Source organism: Pipra filicauda, unplaced genomic scaffold (genome assembly GCF_003945595.2).
Source record: "Pipra filicauda isolate LSUMZ 115617 unplaced genomic scaffold, ASM394559v2 scaffold385_size793830_pilon, whole genome shotgun sequence".
Taxonomy (NCBI): Eukaryota; Metazoa; Chordata; class Aves; order Passeriformes; family Pipridae; genus Pipra; species Pipra filicauda.
The window spans coordinates 137,909-152,313 of NW_024104515.1; the positions used below are offsets into that span (position 1 = coordinate 137,909).

Sequence of the window (14,405 nt, forward strand, 5' to 3'; positions counted from 1 at the left end):
TAAAGAAAGAAAAGACTAAGAAAGAGCGAGCGGGGCGGGGCGGGGGAGGGCAGGGAGGGGGCTGGCGAGGGCGGCCCGGGGAGGGCGGGGGGGGCCGGGGGCCCGCTTCCCTGTGCCCGCCGACGGGAGCCCCCCGTGCGCTCCCGAGTTGCGGATCCCCCGGGGGGGTCTCCCTGCGTGCCCCCGCCGGTAGTGAGAGCAGCCCCTGGCGGGATGGGATGGGATGGCGTGGTGTAGGGAGTGTAAGACCCCCGGAGAAAGAAGCCCCGGGGGGTGGCAGGAGGGGCTGCGCTGGGGGTCCTCCCACAGCCCCTGCAGTCCCCTGGCCCCCGAGCAGCTCCAGACAGGGCGTCCTGGAATACACCGGGAACATGCAGAGCCGCATGTGCATGTGTATATGTAAGTGTGCAGATGTGTTCATACATGTAATGTCTGGGGGCATTTCCTTCTTTTCCAGTCCACCCCAGTCAGGCAGAGTTGGTGTGATCCCCAGCACTGGTCTGTGTCCTGGATGGATCCCGTGGCTCCCAGTTCCCGTTCCTGAGTTGCCCCAAAAGTGCAGCAGCAGCACAGTGAGTATCTCTCGGGGGACTTTGAGCTCTTCCAATGATGGGAAGGACCCACTGAGGAGCAGGATTGTGGGATTCAGCAACCAGAACTGTACAAAAACAACCAGCGTAAGAGCCAAAGCCACAGATTTGGTGTCTCCTCAGGCAAAGTGCTGCTCTGCACAGCTCTGCCAGTTCTGGGCACAGACAACTCTCCCAGCCCCAGACATGGTGGGCACAGACAACTGTCCCATCCTCAGGCACAGTGGGCTCAGGGTTCCCAGCTCTGCCAGCCCCGTTTGCAGTGTCCAGCACTCTTAAACCCTCTTGCTCAGGCTGGAGTCATTTCCACTGTCATGTTCGTGGGAATGGGCTCGAGGCCGGGACCGGAGCTGGGAAAGGAGACAGGACTAGGGCGGGTGGGCCGCAGGCTGCCGGGGCAGTCTCGCTAAGGAACATTTGTCCAGGGATCAGTGAGCGGCCAAAGGACAGGCTGTGAAAACAAGCCGAGACGGGAGGAGGTGCAGCTGGGCTGCTGGCGTGTGGGAGGGAGGACGGCGCCAGCGAGGCCTTCGCGTTTGCTTCCCATTTCCTTGGGAGCTGGCGAGAGCCCTCCCGTCGCCCACATGGATCACGAGTGCTGCGAGGGCTCAGGCACCAGGGGTTGTGCAGGTGGGCAGAGGCTTGGCCGTGGGGACCGGGCTGGGTCGCTGGGCTGAGCTCACACACAGCTCCCTGCAGGGCTGGCCCTTGGCTCCCAGCCTCCTGCCCGGGATCCCCAATGCCAGCTGGGGCCAACTGGGCAGCTCCTCCTCCCCACCAGCAGCCGATTCCTCCTGTAATTGTGTTAGTTCGCTTACCAGCTTCAGGCTTTTTGTAGTTCCTCTGAGAGCAGGGGAGTGTGAGCTCAGGGCTGTGACCTTCTTTAATTGTGTAGTCACCTCTGAAATGAGCCCAAGAACTTGCTTTGGCTCTCGCGCCTCCTGACGGGCACCAGGCTGAGGGCAGGGAGGAAGGCAGTGTGACTGACCGGGTCCTGGCACCAGCACAGTGGATCAATCCCTCTGTGGTACTGGCAAGCAGGAGGGGACAGATGTGGAGCTGAGCCCAGAGGGACCCCATCACCTTGGCACTGAGAGCAGCAGCTCCCCACCTGCACCATGGGGTGCCTTTTGCCAGCTGTGCTGAGCTGGGCCACCCTATGAGGGCACTGAGCATGGCTGGGTCCAGCCCTGCATCCCCCAAAGCATCTCCCCATCCCCTCCTGCCAGCCTCAGACAGTGAGGCTCAGAGTTGGGAGTCAGGCTGTTGTGGAGCAAGCCCACCCAGTAAAAGGCAGAGCTCTTTGGGGCCTCATGGGTGCCCCTTCCACTCTGGGGCCCCTGACCCCATGAGCTCACCCTGCTCTGCTGCTCCTGTTCTCCATGTCCTGTTTGTCCCGAGCAGCTGCTGGGACAGGCTTCATGTGGCCTCCTGCCCTGTCCCTCTGCCGGCACAGAGCCACCATTCAGATCCCCCCCGGGCTCTGCCCGAGGTCACCATTCCTGCATTTTTATTTTTACTTTTCTGCAAAATCAACCCCCTTGGCTCTCTGCATCCCCCTTTGTCTCCCACGAGGCTCCCAGACCCTGTGTCATGAGCTGGCGTGCTGCGAGAGGAGCCCGCCTGTCTGGGGGAAGGCAACCCTTGGCGGGGGGAGAGACACTGACTGCAGTGCCGGTCCCAGGGGTCCCCTGGGATGTCACTGGGATGTTGGGCTGGAGGGAGGATAAGGGTGGTGAGCCCAGCATCAGGGTTGGTCTCTGTGGCTGGGCTCCTGGTGGACCCTATGTCCCCACACCCAGGGTCCTTGCCTGCTGCTGGCCATGCCCTGCAGGGGCTGTGTGAGCTCTGGGGTCCCCGGGTGTCCCCGCTGACTCTGTTTGATGAAGCGGTCAGGGCTGGCGTCAGCAGCGACCCCACGCTGGCCTGGAGCCCTCCCAGCTTCAGGAACAGCTGTGGCTGGGTCACGCTGAGCCTGCAGCTGGGAAAACAACCATGGAGGAGCCCCCACATGTCCCCCAGATGTATTTTTAGATGCTGCTGGGTCAGAGGCTGTCAGGGACGTGCAGGTGACAGTGGGCAGCATCAGGCTGGCAGCAACACCACACATGAGGCAGTGGGCAGGAGCTGCAGCTCCCCACACCTCGATGTTGACAGTGTTTCTCTGAGCTCTGATGAAGTGCCTGCTGGTCTAGGGATGACCACAGTGGCCACAGGTCCTGGTCACAGCCCAGTTCTGTTGGTGACAGTGAACTTGTCCTGGCTGGAAATGGATGTGGGAGGTTTTATTTTGAGCTGTTGACTTTTCTTTCCAAGTTCCCTCCAAACCCATCCAGGCTGCTCTCGCTTTCCTTGCCGAGTCCCCGGGTTTTCCCCGGTGTTTCCCCAGCCCACATGCGCCTGCCGGTGGAAGGCTGGTGAGCAGCAGCAGTGCTGCCTCTGGCACCGGCACACGCCGTCGGGGGAATTCCCGGGGTGATTGTGGCACCGCGGGACACGGGTGTGTCCGGATTTCCTTGCAGATGGAAAACGTGCCTGGATGTCCTTGCTCACCAAAGCAGCACTACCCCAGCCCAGCCCCTGTGGTCCCTGGGGAATCCTAGCACGTGGCTGCAGGGAGGTTTGGGCCATTGTATCATGGGAGAGATGTGGAAAGAGCTGGGACAGGATGGGGAACCGCCTGCACGTGCTGAGGAGTGTGTGGGGCCACAGGGAACTCTGGCCTGGTGAGCAAGGGGTGTCGTGGGGACAGCGGGGAGCGGTGTCCTGATCTGAGCAGGGGACAGTGGCAGCACAGGAAAGGGAATTCCTGCAAGTCCCTGCCCTCCTGGGATACTGGCTCCCATCTGACCATGGCCCATTCCTTCTGCAGCATCCGGGGGGACTGGCCTCTCCCCAGCAGAGGAGCCCTCACGCTCCTGGAATGGGCAGAGAAGCTCAGCAGGAGAAGCCTCTTCCCGTCTGAAAGTCTGGGTCAAACAGGGCAGGATTTCACGATCAGTCCCTTCTGTCATCCCTTGCAGGAAGCACTCCTAGGAGCATCCTGTGTGTCAAACTTTAGATGTGGTTTTGGCTGTTCCTTGCCGAACACAGGAGTGTTTTGTTAGGGTTGGGCTCTTTGCAGGCTTTTTTCAGTTCAACCTCAAAATTTGCTCAAATCCAGGAGGAAGACTTCCTGGTTTTGCTTCCTATCTGTGCTGCTCCCTATAAAATTTCATTTCTCCTCATGGAAGATGTTCTGATTCCTCAGTGCTCCTCCTGAATGTCTTGACTGCTGGCCTGAAGTAGCCCTGTTGAGGTGGGGTGTCACCATGGGAGGTTTGGGTGCTCATCCTCTGAAACAAGCCAGACTCAGCAAAGAGCTGGTGATGGGTGACAGGAAGGATCATGGTGCTGTGGAGGATGTGAGTGGGGATTTGGCCTTTCACCCTTCAATTCTGCCCTTGGCTGCTTCTTTCTGGGCAAAAGGAGCTCTGGGCAAAAGGAGCTCTGCCCATGGGCTCCTGGCTCCCAGGGATAGATTGGGCTGGCACTGAGGATCACAGCCTGTGGATGGTGGTGGGTGCCTGTGGAACACGGCTCTGCCCGGGACGGTTTGTCCCTCTCTGAAGGCGCCGTCCTTGCCATGTGCCTGTTTCCCTGCCCTGGGTCTCAGAGCTGACAGTGACTGCAGTGCCACTTTCCAAAGCTGTAGCCATTCATACAGGCCTGGTGGGCATTTGCTGGGCGTCTGCCAGGCAGCCTGCAAGTGACCTCACCAAAAGCTCGTGGGAAGAAAGGCAGAGGGGAACCGAGTGCACTGGTCTCTCCATCCCTGCTCTCCACGTGCCGGGTTTCTCCAGCACAGACACTCAATGCCCTGTGGCCCCATCCCTTGGGGTCTCCTGGGGCTGCAGCACTGGGGGATGGCCGTGCCATGCCAGTGGCTCTGCTTGAGCAATAGCTGCATTTCACAACATCCTTGCTTGGCTCAGGGATGTTGCCTCTGGCAGCCAGGACTTCCCTGGATCCAGCATGAGATCTGCCTGCATCAGCAGCTGCGGGTTTCCTGTGCCTGGACCCCATCAGGAAATGAAAGTAACTGAATCATTTCTTCTTCCCTCACCTCTGTCCTGCAAGGAGAGATCAGCCAGCCCAGCTCTCCCAGCTGAGGGCCACGGGGTTGCTCCCCCCTTGCCCCTACCTGCCTGCACCCAGCTCCTGCTCCTGTCTCCAGCCATTGTGATGAGAGCTGTGACTTGTCAGGGCCTCAGAAGTGTTGTCTTTGGGGCTTGATCCTGGAGTGATGGATGTCTCCACTTGTGCATGGCTGCTCTGGGCTGGAGCCCTGTGCCAGAGCCTTGGGGTGCAGGAACGTGTCTCTGTCAGGCTCTGCTGCCAAACCCAGCTCTGCTCCACTGAGCACCTGCTGCTGCTGCATGCAGGGATTGCTGGCACTGACAGAGAGCTGGGAACTGGGCTGTTGCCTCTCAGTTTCCACTGCCCCTTCCCTGCCTTTGATGAGAGGCACCAGCTGTGCTGCTGGGTACAGGTGCCACGGTGCCAGTGGCACAGAGGAGCAGGGCGGTGGCCGAGCAGGAAGCCCTGTGGATCTGGGGACGCCCCGCCTGGCTCCACACGCCTCCCTCTCCAGAGGTTCCCGTTTTGGCAGGGATATAAAGGTGGCGTGGGCAGGGAGAGCACGGCACTGCGGGAAGCCAGGATGGGAGTGCAGAGCCTGGCAGTGGCTTGCGGGGCACTGGCCTTATGCCTGGCACTCACCACAGCCACCAACCCCGGCTTTGTGGTGAGGATCACCCAGGCAGGCTTGGACTACGGTGGGTTCTGCTTCTGATTTCTCTCCTTGCAGATGTGCTGGTGGCAGAGGGGTAGAGCTGGGCCCCCTGTGAGAAGTGCAGGGTCCTGGGGCAGGATGGGGCTTCTCAGCCATGGGTGCCCCTGTGGAGAGCACAGGGTCCTGGGTCAGGATGGGAGAATCCTTGGACAGGGGTGCCGAATGCGCCATCGCCCAGGGCTTCCCCTTTTACATCCATCTGCCTTCCTCACCCCCCAGCTTGATGGAGCCCCTGCAGAGGGGACCAGACCTGTGGGGTCTTGGAGAGCTGCACGCAGGTGTTGAGGGAGGGGCTGGTCCCACGGCACATGTCCGGGCAGCTGAGCCATGAGCCCTGGAGGAGTGAGCTGTGGAGGAGAGAGGAGGTGGGGAGCTGCAGGGTAGGGAAGTGACAGAGATGGATGGGCCCTGTGCTGGTTTTATGGAGGCAGGCAGAGCCCTGGCTCCAGCAGAGCACAGTTATGGATTGAAATACACTGTGTGAGAAACAGCTCATTTAGCTGGCAGCTCTGCCAGCTGTGCGGGAGAGGACGTGACTCCCCTTCCCAGACAGAGGCAGGGAGGCATCAGCACCCACTGATGCTGTGCTACTCCTTAGGACACAGGCTCCATCCAGCTTTTCCTGCTGGCACTGAGCATGGAGCAGCCTGGAGCCTGGGACCTCCCATGTTCCTCACACAGTGCACAGCCTGGAGAGCGAGGACTGGGACCTCTTTCTCCTTTCTGTGGCCACCACCTTGCCCTGGGGCTTGCAAGCAGGACACCAGGCAACCTCGTCTGGGTGCTCACAGGGCTGGCTCTGTAGAAGGAGACTAACTTTAAAGCCCACCTGAGAGGTGGAAAGCATCACCTGGATGATCCTTCCTCTGCATGCCCGAAGTGCGCTCCAGCTCCTGTGGCAGCGGTGGCAGCGATGCTCTCCCCGTGTCCCTGCAGCCCATCAGCATGGAATCGCGATGCTGGAGAAGAAGCTGGCTGAGCTGACGCTGCCAGACATGTCGGGTGACTTTCGTGTCTTGCGTGTGGGAAAGGTGCACTATGAGCTCTCCAGGTGAGCCCTGCCAGCACCCAACCCAGGCGATGGGCAAGGGGGGGTGGTGGCAGAGACCTACTGGAGCAGCGAGGAGCATCCTGTCACCTCCACAGCTCCCTGAGATGTTGGCCCTGTCCTTGGTACAGGCAGAGATGTTCCTGCTTCACCCCCTGCCCAAAGGGAAAAGAGAACTGGGGTGATGGTACTCTGGGTGTGGGTGGAGTTTGTGAAATCAAAGACCAGATAGTGGAGGTGGCCTTGTCTGTAGGACTAGGGCCCCCATCTCCACACAGAGGAGGAGCCCAGCCCCTGTGGATATCCCAGCTCCCTGCTGCCTCCACTCCTGCTGCACAGGTTTTGGAGCTGCTGCCTGGGTGGCTGCAAGGACCATGTTCCTAAAGGCACCACTCTGCTCTGTGTGTCTCTGCCAGGCATAGCTTTGCTGCAGCAGAACTGGAGCTGGGGCACTGCAGTGACTCCCCAGCCGTGTGCTCCCACCACTGTAACATAACTTTTCTTTTTATTCATTTATTTTTAGACTGCGCCTTCGCAGTTTCCACCTGCCCTACTCACGGATTTCCCCTGTCCCCAACGTGGGCCTGCAGGTTGCCATCTCCAACGCCTTCGCCGAGCTGGATGGGGACTGGCGGGTGAAGATGCTCTTCATGTGCGTGCCCAGCTCCTCCCCTCCCTGCTTGGGTGCTCACTCCGTGTCTCCCTCTCTGGATCTGGACAGGTTTTTCCTCCTCTCCCTCTGCCGTGTGTTTTGGGCAGCTGTCACTTTGCTGCCCCAGATATGATGGATAAAACAGGGTGGGAGGCAGGAACAGGACACATGATGGGAGAGCTGTGCATGGACTCTCAGGTCTCTTTTCCACCTCCCCTACTTGCTCTCACTCTCCTCTATTTAAAGGTTACCTCTCCTACTTTATGTGCCAGTGAAATTTGTTTTCCCTGAGTTTAACAACTTTCCCAGTCTCCTCTGGATGCACCATGCAAGGAGTCTGAGTTAGATTGATCCATCCCAGAGCTGATCTGAGGTCCCTTCACCAGGCCTTGGCATTGAGAAACATCCCTTTCTCATTCCCCTCTCCCTGCAGCCGGGACCACGGCTCATTTGACCTGAAGGTAGAGAATGTCTACATCAAAATCAGCCTGAGGCTGGGCAGCGACGCCACTGGGAAACCCACCATCAGCACCTCAGACTGCAGCACCCGCATCTCCAAAGTCCGGGTGCTCTTTTCGGGCAAATTTGGGTATGTAACTTCACTGGGAGATCTGGAAGCACTGTGTGTTGGCCCATTTGCTGTGGGAATGTAGCCCTGCCATTGGAATGTGGCCCTGGTGCAAGGAGTAAGATGCTGGCATATCTGAGCTTGCCTGGTCTTAAATCTGGCCTGAATTTCTCCTGCTGTGGCTGCACTTTTAAGGGGGTTAGGGGCGGTTAAGGCAGATACCAGACTTTTGTGGTTTACCAGCAGGTCTGTTTGCAAATGTAAACCCTGAGGCAAAGCCAGAAGTCAAATTGGTATGAGAACAATGTTCCCAAGGTCCCACATCTCTAGGGTAGATAGACATACTGGGCACATACTTCTGCAGCAGTTCCTGAGCTAGACACAGGGCTCCTCTCTGTGTTTCTCTGCAGGTGGCTTTACAACCTCTTCCACAGTGCTGTTGAGTCCAAGTTCAAGAAGATTTTGGAGAGTAAGGTACGTGAGCAGTGTAGGGCAGGGCTCTGTGTTTTTCTGATGGTCTTTAGCCCTTACTTGTAGCTGATGTGCTGGAAGAATCGGAGCAGATGCAGGGATGTAACTAGAACCAGAGCACAGGACTGTGTTGCCAATTTGGTGAAAACGGGCATTGCAGGCTCCGTAGCATCATGTGTCTCAGGCTGAATTTGAAACCTGCAGCCTTTGCCAAAGCCCAGTGTAATTGGTTCCTAATTAACAAAGACTTTTCTTTCCATGTGGTCAGTTAATTAGATCTTATGCCTCAGCCAAACTCATTGTAACAGAGGGAACCTGATCAGAGCTGTCCTTTAACCAGCTGTGCTCTGGAGGGCTTTGGGGAGCACTGGGGGGGAAACTCTCATTCCTGGATTTCAGACACTTGCTGTTTTGTTTTATGGAGGGGGGTCAGGGAGCCCTGGTACTGCCGCCTGGTACAGACACTGACATGCAGGAGACCTGCAACAAGACATGGAAACAAGCTGTTAGCAATAATTGCTACAAGGATAACTGGCATGAGTTACAGCCTCCCTGGATGTGAACCTTGTTCAGGAAGGAGGCAGTTGGAGAACAGGCAAATCCCACTCCTGAGGCACATCCCATCCTGCCCGGGGCACTATTCCCAATACCATGCAGTGCCTTTCCCAAGGCCCCTGGGGGCTGGGACAGCAGATGGCCTGGCAGCAGGAGCCACGCTGGGACTCAGAGGCCTTTTCTGCTGTTTTGCCCCCTCGAAGGAGGGCAGCTCTGGGACTGTGAGGGGACCCTGCTGCCCTCTCTGCCTCCTCTGGGCACTCTCTGCCCCACACAAATTCCTTGGTGTCTTTGTGTGAGTGATGGTGCGAGGGGCGAGGGGCAGGAGAGGGAGTGCACTGCCTGGAACCCCCTCTGCACAGCTCGGTCCCAACCCAGCCTGGGCAGCCTGTGTCTGCCTCCTGCTCTCACTGCACATGCTTGGACACTCCTCGTGCCCCCAGTGCTGAGGCACCATTCCCGGGGAGATCCAGCTCACAGGGAAATCCAGGTCATGGGGAAATCCAGGTCACAGGGAAATCCAGGTCGCAGGGAAATCCTGGTCACTGGGACCAGGGCTGTGTTTGCCTGTTTGCAGCAACGTCCTTGCAGGAAGCAATGGGGCTTTTCCAGCACAGACAAACAAATATCGCTGGGCACAGGGAAGAGCAGCAACCTGCTGTCTCTAAAGCCATGCCCAAGGCTCTGTCCCTCCTCCTCCCTGGCACTGCCCAGCCAGCAGCTTCATCACTGTCAGTGTGGTCACTGCCCCTCCGCAGTGCTGCATCTCGCCATCAGCTCTGTGGGCTCCATGCCTGGTCAGAGATGATGGCTGGATCCTGCTGGTAGTTTCTGTGATAATACAGCAAAAGCACTGGAAGGAGCTTTGCAGATTTTCTCAGCCACCTGCAGGACTGTGCCCCACAGTAAATTTCCTGGATTAAATCCCCACTAATGCCTGGGCTTCAGCTGGGTATGACAGCAGCAAAGGGATGTGCTCTTCTGTCCTGGTACGGAGTTGTAGGAGCTCAGGAAAGCTCAGCTACAGTGCAATCAGTGCTTCTGCCCCTGTAGGGTAGATTAACCCCTTCAGTTGCTCTGCTTTGGCCAAGTCCTGGCAGCTCACAGTTCATTCCTGCACCAGGGAATGGTATAAACCCTGCTTGTATCTTGGACACTTAATGTGCTGTCTGATGGATGGAGACAATCATCACTGTGTACTCTTTTATTTAAGCAGGCTTTGTTAAGGAATAAACCCAGCAGCAGGCAGCAGAGCAGGGAGTGTGGCCTCGGCTCTGAGAGGGGGCTGTGACCTGGCTGCCCCTGCTCAGCTCCGTGGCCTTTCTCTCACACAGGTCTGTGACAGCGTGGCTGAATCTGTGCACAATGAGCTCCAGACATACGTCCGGACCCTGCCAGGTACCAGGGGGCTGCATGGGGGTTTAGGACCAGTTTTTCTTAGCCTTTCCCAGCCATGAGAACAGCATTTTACCTTGTGTCCACTCCCCACCTCCTCGTATTCCTGCATCCAAGCTGGGAGCTGGAGAGGACCTCATCAGCAAAAACATGTCACTGTGCACTTTGTCTGGCTGTGGAGACCCCTCCAGGAGCTGTGCCCCAGGACTGGCAGGGGCTTGGGCTGCCCTAGCTGGGGTACCCAAGCCATTTCTCAGGTCCAGGAGTCGGTTTGCACGGCTGAGAAACAGCCAGGAGGAAAATGGGATTTTTTGCTTCTAAACAGAAGCAAGCACATGTGGAGCTGGTACGGAGCTGATGCACCAGGAAGCCCAGATGCAACACTGCCTGAATGCCAGTCAAGGTGATCTGCTCCCAGATTTCCCAGCCATCTCCCTCTCGCTCACCTCTCTGCCTTGTGTTCACAGTCACGGCCAAGATAGACGCCAGGACTGGGATTGATTACTCCTTCGTGGCACCCCCAGTTGCTACTGCCCAGTCCCTGGACACAGGCCTGAAGGTGAGAGGCTGCCCTGGGGACACTTGATTTGGCCGATGCTGTTGCCGCAGGCGGGTGGGTAATGCCAGCCCGGGTCAGCAGCTGAGCCCCACCACTATTTGCCCTCCTTCTCCAACTCTCTCCCTTCTCCCAGGGTGAATTCTACTCCCTGGCCCACCGCTCCACTGTCCCCTTCTCACCACTGCCGCTGTCCTTGCCCTCGGATCACGATCGCATGGTTTACTTCGGGGCCTCCAGCTACTTCTTCAACACAGCCGGCTTCGCCTACCACACGTCCGGGGCACTGGTCTTCGAAATCACGGATGCCATGGTGAGTGGTGCAGGAGGGATAAGGCTGGCCCCAAGCCCCTGGAAGGGATTCCATTTGCTGAAGAGCTCTGGTGGCAGCCAGAGGTCTTGGAGGACCCCCAGTGGAAGAGCTGGGGCTGTGGGATGAGGCCGGGCTGTTGAGCACGGCAGCAAGTGGGGACGGGTGGGCTCGCCAGGGGCTCTGCTGTGCCACATTGCCCCAGCATGACAGTCCTCTCCCTGCAGATCCCAAAGGATGTTGATTTCCACTTGAACACCTCCACCTTCTCAGCCTTTGTTCCCCAGGTGAGCAGTCCAACCCTGCCTCCCCAGAGCACCTGTACACAGAGGTGTTCTCCCCCAGCAGCTCAGGTTTGTGCCACTGTCCCCACTCTCTCCCTGCTTCCATGCAGCTGGAGCAGATGTACCCGAACATGCCAATGAAGCTCAGGCTGTCCACCCCCACTGCCCCGTTCCTGAACATTGGACCAGGAGGAATCTCACTCAGGCCCATTGTGGATGTCCAGGCTTATGCCATCCTTCCCAACTCCAGCCTGGCTCCTCTCTTCGTCCTCAGCCTGGTGAGTTCATGAACAACCTGCAAGTAGTGAGGCAAAGACAGAGTTTGAGTTGTGCTCAGTCCTGTTGCCCAGCTCCTGCCAGGGGAGGTGCCATGTGCTGTCCAGTGCAGTGGGGGTCCCCAACAGAACAATACCCAAGCTGACAAATGCCACGTTTAATGCTGGGTGCAAACATGCCCCCGGATGGGCAGTGGTCCTGCTGTGTTTCAGCTGGTCTGAACTGTTTCCTGGGTGTCTGGTTTGGGGTGAGGTGGGATGGTCACTGCTGGAGCTCTGTGCTCTCTCCCCAGACAGGGAACGTGTCTGCTGTCATCGACGTGAGGTCTGGCCACATAGTTGGGAGCCTGAATGTGGGCAGGTACAGAGGGGAGCGGCCACTGCTGGGCAGGGGGTGACTGGGGGTGTTTCTGTTCTGGGCTCCCAGGGACAGAGGGTGGGTGGGGAGGTCCCAGGGATGTGGACCTGGTGTGGAGGGAATGAGCTGAGGCTGGAGGGAGCAGGATCTGCATGGCCATCAGTGGGTGGAACTGCTCCCTCCACTGGGACATCCCTGCTCCCTCCGCTGGGACATCCTCCACAGCACCACTTCTGTCCCTGTGCAGGATCAAGCTCTCTCTAAAGGACTCTGTTGTCGGCACTTTCCAGGTAAGTTATCCTTGAGCATGATCAGAGCCCCCAGTATGGAGTTGAGAGCCTGCTGGGGGCCAAGGAGAGAGCTCATTGCCCCTGCCCCACAACACGGGACCTGGGGGTGCACTCAGGACCCCACACTGATCCTGCCTCAGCCTGCAAGGCTGGGAGAGGATGCAGAGCCAGATCCATTGCTGCTCTCACCCCCGCACTTCCTACCCTACCAGTGTGGCCAGACAAGGCTGCTGGTCTCTGACAAAGTGTGTGCTCATCCCGACTCCTCATCCCTTTTTCTTTTCCCAATTATCCTCCAGTGCTTGCACATCTCTTGTCCTGCAGGCTAAAACTTTTCCTCCCCCTCTCCCCGCTCCCCAGGTGCGACTGCTGCAGTCCATAATGAACATCTTTGCTTCCGATATCCTGCTCCCCCGTCTTAATGGTGAGAACCTGCTGGGGGGAATGGGGGTGCTGGAGCAGCCTCCAGTCGGGTTGCTCCATTCAAGCGGTCCCAGCTCACTAATTAAATCCCTGTTGCCAAGGCTGATCCAGGGGTAAAAAGCCCACAGAGTGTGCAGGAGGTGGCTGTGAAGTGGCGGGATCCTCTTGCCACTGTGACATGCTCCCAGCAGCACACGCAATGGAAAAAATGAGCCCTGTGCATATCTTAATGCTTTCCAGACCCTCTCCCCCACTCCCTGTTTCTCCTGCCTCTCCAGCAATTCGGACCAGAGCGGGGCTGGCGGCTGGAGGGGCCCAGGGGGCTGTCATGGCACAACACGCAGCCCCCAGCCCTGCCGTGGAGCTTGGGAGGAATTTCCTCTGCCTGCCCTGTGAGCAGCAGAGGCAAGGAAGGGGCTGGGGGGAGGAGGTGGCTGCCTTCTCTGCGTGGCCAGTGCTCCCTTCACTCCCCTTCCCATCCCAATGCAGCTATGTGTTGTCTTTTCCAGCCCGGTTAGATGAGGGTTTCCCTCTGCCACTGCCCGACAGGATACGGCTCCTCAATACCTTCGTAAGGTTCCACCAGGTGAGTGAGGGGGAGCACCTGGGCCCAGCTGGGGACCATCCTGCCACCCCTGAGCCCCTGCCAGCCACCACAGCCTCCAAATCCAGTTCCCACAGCCATGCTGGGAGGGAGCAGGCAGGAGGGTGATCTCAACAGCCCAGTGGCAAACCAGAGCCCTGCTTTTCCCATCTGCACGGTGGATGCCTGGGGCAGCATCACATCCTTCTCCAGTTCTTGAACCCGGGGCTTCAATTTCCCACAACACTTTTTATAGCATCTTTAGCAGCAGTGTCAGCCCCCAGCCCCCTCCCTGCCCCATGGGCAATGTCTGTTGGGATGCTGTGAGGTGGGACACAGCTGCTCCCTGCAGGGCATGGGAGCCTGTCAGCCCCTGTGGAAGGAGCTGTGCCGGGTCCTGGGGAGCAGAGAGAGCCCCTGTGGTGGGGAGCCTTAGGGAAACCCCAGAGGGGTGTCACCACAGTGGCTGTGAAATGCCTCCAGAGCCTGCCAGGGTGAAAATTAGGCACAGGGGCTGGCAGAGCCACGTGCCAATCCCGTCTCCCTCCTGGGGTATGATGGGTGCTGGGGAGTACAGCTGCCAGGGCTGGTGTCAGTCCAACGCTTTCTCTCTTTTTCCCAGAATTTCCTGCTGCTCGGAGCAGACGTTCATTTCCAACCTAAGGCATGAAGATAAGGCCATGAGGGACCTCCAGCACTGAAAATACCCCCTTGACTCCTTCACCTTTCCCTGCCCCTGGCCCTGCTGCGGGAGACAAACACCACTGATCCTGCCAGTGTCCTGCACCACTGCCCTGGCCTGGACTGTGGCCAGGGGCAGCAGCACTCCCAGGGCTGAACCCCCTGTCCCCTCACTGGGGCCTTACCCAGTGCTACTGAGAGCTGAGGGTCCGTTGCCCCCAGCCATCTCCTCCCCTCCCTCCCTCCTCATCCCAGGGCCTCTGAGCAGCAATAAAGGCGCTGGCGCCGGGGCCGTGGTGTCAGTGTCACTGTCTGTGCCTGGGGCCACACCGGGCTCTCTGCACTGGGCCAGGCGGGAGTGGGAGTGGGAGCGGGACCACTGGGCTCATCTGTTCCCATTGTCACAGCCATGTTGAGGCCCCGCAGAATGCCCGTGTCCTGAACATGAGCCAGTGTGTTCCCAGACAGCCAAGGCCAGTGGCATTTTGGCTTGTAGCAGGAATAGTGTGGCCAGCAGGACCAGGACAGTGAT

General features: G+C 58.5%; 1 protein-coding gene across 2 annotated transcripts; it reads left to right on the plus strand.

Annotated features, from left to right (window-relative positions):
- Positions 1-256: 256 nt before the first annotated feature.
- Positions 257-14,165, plus strand: LOC113988345 (bactericidal permeability-increasing protein-like). Of its 2 annotated transcripts, none has more exons than XM_039384921.1 (15): positions 257-572; positions 6,361-6,475; positions 6,996-7,124; positions 7,558-7,713; positions 8,103-8,166; positions 10,053-10,116; positions 10,581-10,672; positions 10,806-10,982; positions 11,207-11,266; positions 11,374-11,541; positions 11,832-11,899; positions 12,144-12,186; positions 12,547-12,610; positions 13,119-13,195; positions 13,815-14,165. In XM_039384921.1, the coding sequence occupies exons 2-15, from the start codon at positions 6,381-6,383 to the stop codon at positions 13,860-13,862; spliced, it is 1,305 nt and encodes a 434-aa protein (XP_039240855.1). In that variant the 5' UTR covers positions 257-572; positions 6,361-6,380; the 3' UTR covers positions 13,863-14,165. The 2 variants fall into 2 exon arrangements, with proteins under 2 accessions (XP_039240855.1, XP_027577634.2); XM_027721833.2 differs by lacking the exon at positions 257-572 and adding an exon at positions 5,293-5,407.
- Positions 14,166-14,405: the final 240 nt, after the last annotated feature.